The sequence below is a fragment of the Cebidichthys violaceus genome, unplaced genomic scaffold (genome assembly GCF_023349555.1).
Source record: "Cebidichthys violaceus isolate CVI_PGR_0920_01 unplaced genomic scaffold, fCebVio1.0.p SCAF_76, whole genome shotgun sequence".
Lineage (NCBI taxonomy): Eukaryota > Metazoa > Chordata > Actinopteri > Perciformes > Stichaeidae > Cebidichthys > Cebidichthys violaceus.
Genome location: NW_027176960.1, coordinates 845001 through 850000, shown reverse-complemented (window position 1 = coordinate 850000; position 5000 = coordinate 845001). Strand labels below are relative to the sequence as shown.

Here is a 5000-nt window from a genome sequence, read left to right as displayed (position 1 = left end):
ACAGAAAGAGACGCAGGGACAGACAGACAGGTTGACAGGGGCAGACATGGAGATGGGGACAAACAGGGAGACAGGGGGGGACACCGGGTGAAGACATTACGTTACGGTCATTTAGCAGACACTTTTATCCAAAGCGACTTACAATTCAGTATCTATCTACACACCGTAGACGCAGCTACGGGAGCAATTTTTGGGGTTCCCGTTAAGCCCTAAGCCTTTTTGTAGGCCTCTCCTCGATTTTTGCAACCCATAGTTAAGAGAGTGATTTTCGTCTAAATATAAGGTGTATTTTAATAGTTGTTATAGTGTAGAAAGCTGACACTTGTGAAATTTGTTCTAATTTGTAAATATCAGTATATATGTTACTGGTTAAGAGTACATTAAGATGGAACACAGCACAAATTGCTAATCCAAAATCCAATTTTGATAAGATTTTTTTTTTTAATGTTGTAGTTGAAAGCTTTTATCCTCTCCAGATCATAGCCCAATGGGTTGAGAGTCTCTCTGCACAATGTATTCTTTGATAAAGTGAAGCATTCAAGAGCTAGAGAGGTTAGAGTGCAGTGATTTCAGCCGAGGTCAACCAAAATGTAATTTGGTTCCAAGCTGTTCCATTGTAATTTTATATAGTATATAATTATATATTTCACTTCTTTTATGACTAATAGTGTTCAATCTATCATATGCAGAAGTTTGGCATCATTTAGAGAGCCTGGATCCTCTCTGAGCCTGTTTATGTCTGTCATCCATGGGATTTTCTCATCTGGCTTCCACTCCAGGTCTCCTAGCTCAGCCTGTGGTTGGTCGATTTCAGTCAATGGACCGCCTTAGAAGCGTCTGAGTCCTGGCTATCTAACAAACACATCGTGATTTTGATAGACAGAAGCGTTAGCCAGTAGGGAGTAAAACAGTGGCGCGTCACCTGAATTTGCGCATAACCTCGCCGGCATTCACACCCATCCCCCACACGGTCCCTTTGTTATTGGGCCCTTGTTTCTCCGCGGGGACATTTCAGAGACGCACCGGAAATACGTAGAAATATTGTTGACGGAAATAAGCGGAGATATACAGCAGAACAACGAAAAGGTAAGGAGCTTTGGATGATTTTGAAGGATATTACGCATTGTGTTTCTGGTGTTTGTTTGCTCACAGCCTTGTGAGGGTTTACCGGAGAGGCGATCTGATAGTAGGTCTGCAATCTGTGTCGAATGCTCGTGCTGTTTGATATTTCGGTTGCCTATGCTAACCGTTAGCTTTGTTATGCTAACTCGGAGAAGAGCGACTTATGGCTAGAAATATGTGATTTTGTGATAAATCTTTTATTTGCGTACACTATTTGTGTAGAATGGTGTTTGGAGTGTGTCAGAGTGTCTTGGATTGTTTGTTTTAAGCAGATTTTGAATTTTTTTTTGAAAAAAAAATTATTTTTTTTCATATTCATAATTACATGCAAATGGTCATTTTTGGACGGTAAATGCTACAGTGGACCCAAAATTGGGTCTGTCGGTCTTGCTCAAGGACACATTGACATGAAACTAGTGGAGCAGGAGATTGAACCGCCGACCCTCTGATTGAAAGGCGGCCCTGCTCTCCACTTAGCCACGGTCACCCCATTGGGTGGGACAGACATTTAAAGAAAGGTGGAGGACATGTTAACCCCCCGTGTCCTTCTTTCTGTCCTTCAGGGACCCCGTGAAGGAGGACCTGGTCTACGACACCCTGAGCTCCGTCCCCCAGCACCTCGTACGAAACCTTCCTCCGTTCACCAACGTGAGCCTGAGACTTGTCCTCAGTAATCCGGAGGGACGGAAGGAGAGCGAGGAGCTGCTGGTGCTGACGGACGAGGACGGTACGAGAGAAGACCCGAACTTCTTTGTGGTTTCAACTCGTCTCTGAATAAAAGTTAAACTAATGAAATGTCTCTGTCTCAGTTCCCGGATCCATCCCCGTGGACTCGATCCTCGGCAGCAGCTACGAGCAGCAGATCAGTCTGAGCTGGAGGGAACCGGTTCAGACCTACGGCCGGATTCGCCAGTACGAGGTAGACCTCCACTGTCCTCTGTCCTCTGTCTGTCCACATCTGTCCTTTGTCTGTCCACATCATTCCTCTGTCCACATCTGTCCTCTGTCTGTCCACATCAGTCCTCTGTCCACATCTGTCCTCTGTCTGTCCACATCAGTCATCTGTCCACATCTGTCCATATGTCTGTCCCTCCACATCTGTCCTCTGTCCTTCCATATCTGTCCATATGTCTGTCCCTCCACATCTGTCCTCAGTCTGTCCACATCTGTCCATCTGTCTGTCCCTCCACATATGTCCTCAGTCTGTCCACATCTGTCCATCTGTCTGTACCTCCACATCTGTCCTCAGTCTGTCCCTCACATCTGTCCTCAGTGTGTCCACATATGTCCTCAGCCTATCCGTCACATCTGTCCTCAGTCTGTCCCTCATATGTGTCCTCAGTCTGTCCACATATGTCCTCAGTCTGTCCCTCACATCTGTCCTCAGTGTGTCCACATATGTCCTCAGTCTGTCCCTCCACATCTGTCCTCAGTCTGTCCCTCACATCTGTCCTCAGTGTGTCCACATATATCCTCAGTCTGTCCCTCCACGTCTGTCCTCAGTTTGTCCTCTCTGTCTCCGTCTGTCCCTCCACATGTCTTTCATCAGTCAATTCAAACCACATTCAGATGTTCTTTACCCACAATCCCTGGGTTCTCGTCCTCAGATCTCCTATAAAGCCTTGAGCTCCTTCGACACTGAGTTCGACTTGTCCAATCAGAGCGGGAAGGTGTTCAAACCGGCCAATGAGACGAGCCACGTGTTCTCAGGCCTCTACCCAGGCTCCACCTACTCCTTCACAATAAGAGCCTCTACTGTCAAAGGCTTTGGGCCTCCAGTCATCACCCAGTTCACCACCAAGATCTCAGGTCAGTGTTCATAGAGGGATTACTAATGGGGTCCACCAGGGACAAGCCCAGGGGCTTCAGGGGTCTCAGGGGCCTTAGGGGTCCATAGGGGCCTCAGGGGTACATGGGGGCCTCAGGGGTCCATTGGGGCCTCAAGGGTCCATAGGGGCCTCAAGGGTCCATAGGGGCCTCAGGGGCCCATAAGGGCCTAATCAATATCCAGATACTTGTTGAGGTGTCTGATCTTTTACTGGTATGAAGCCCACAAGCACATTACAAAACATGGATGTTTTACGTCCTGGTCCTGGTCCTGGTTCTGGTTCTGATTCTGGTTCTGGTTCTGGTTCTGGTTCTGGTTCTGGTTCTGGTCCTGGGCTAAACATATTGTAACAGTCACTCACTCCTCCTCAGCTCCTCTGATGCCGGCCTACGATCAGGAGTCTCCTCTGAACCAGACCGAGTCCACCGTGACGGTTCTACTCAAACCAGCTCAGAGTAGAGGAGCTCCAGTCAGGTAACACTCACACACACACACACACACACACACACACTCACACTCTCTCACACACACACACACACAGATGTTTAAATATTCATGTTTTCAATCTTCTGCTTGATAAATGTTTCATATCTGAGACGTTAAACATTAAAACACGACATGAAGAAGAAAAACTTTTATGTTTTATGTTAAATTATGATAAAATGTGACAGATTTTAAACAAACTGACTTAATATAATATAAATATACATATTATTACATTATAATAAAATGTATACACATATATATATATATATATATATATATATATATATATATATATATATTAGTGCTGGGCAATTTAACGCGTTTTTATAGCGCATTAACGCAGTTTTTTTTTTTAATTATTATTTTGAAAGTCCGTTTCTCACTGGTAGCGGTGGAGGAGTCTTCATCACTACGTTGATGCAGCGTGTGGAGAAGTAGAGATAAACTAAAGACGAGCTAATAGACGCCACAGAGAAGTGGAGAGATACAAACTGCAGGACGACTAGTGTTGAGAAGACGTCGGTCTGAGGAACGTTCTCAGGATCATGAATGACGTCACGTAGGAGCCTTCCTCCAGACGCACCGTCACCAGAAGAACACACGAGTCGTACGAAGAGGAGAGGACTACAGAAGAGACGGAGTCACAACGCGCACCGGCCGTCTCTCACCGGAGACTACCGGACATCGCTGGGTAACCGTCGTCACCTCTGAGTTACGGTGCATTATGTTGATGAACAGTGGGAGCTGCGTTCACATGCCCTGACTGTATGAAGACAGAAGAACACATTTTGATGAAATGTGTGGAACATTGTATTCATGTTGCACAGCAGTGGAACGTTTAGATAAAGTCACACACTGAGCACAGATAGTAGAAATATAACTGATACTGTGTGAAGAATACTGCTGTTAACAAGAACCTGATCTGTTTAAAGTGATTCAAACCAAATGTTATTGTACTGTTGTTCATATAGCAGTACTTTAAAATACAAGTGAGTAATACACTACTTTTAATTCATTATTGAACTTTGAGCATAACAATGAGATTAATCAAGATTAAAAATCGTTGCCCAACACATAAATACTATACTATATATTATAATAATAACGTTGTTCTTCTTCCTTCTAAAACTTAAATGTAGATGATAATAATAATATTAATATTAATAATAATATAATATTAATAATATTATTATTAGTAATAATAATAATGATGATAATAATAATAATAAACAACCATATGGGTCAATCCTCGTCGTCGGGGTCCAGAGGGAGGCGTATCCGCGGTAACAGTTGTCATGTCAACAGCTGTCTGCTCTCCGTCGCCGGGCCGTAACAAAGGATTTAGTCAATGAACGATCAGATCAGAGTTGCTGCTAACACCAGGGATTAACAAGGGATTACCAGCTAATGTGTCAATCACACACACACACACACACACACACACACACACACACACACACACACACACACACACACAGAGCTGACAGGAAACACAAAGAGGCTTCACTTCATCTCTAATTATGAACTGACGGTTAATAAATAAACAATCAACAGCTCATTGTGC

At 44.2% G+C, this 5000-nt stretch overlaps 1 protein-coding gene across 9 annotated transcripts in view; it reads left to right on the top strand.

Annotated features, from left to right (window-relative positions):
• The window catches only part of LOC137892148 (receptor-type tyrosine-protein phosphatase mu-like), a 107816-nt gene that overhangs the window by 50435 nt on the left and 52381 nt on the right, over positions 1-5000 (top strand). For all 9 annotated transcript variants that reach the window (XM_068737084.1, XM_068737083.1, XM_068737082.1 and 6 more), the window contains exons 11-14: positions 1686-1849; positions 1932-2041; positions 2730-2931; positions 3322-3424. In XM_068737084.1, coding sequence (XP_068593185.1) covers positions 1686-1849; positions 1932-2041; positions 2730-2931; positions 3322-3424 — 579 coding nt within the window. The remainder of the gene's footprint in view (positions 1-1685; positions 1850-1931; positions 2042-2729; positions 2932-3321; positions 3425-5000) is intronic.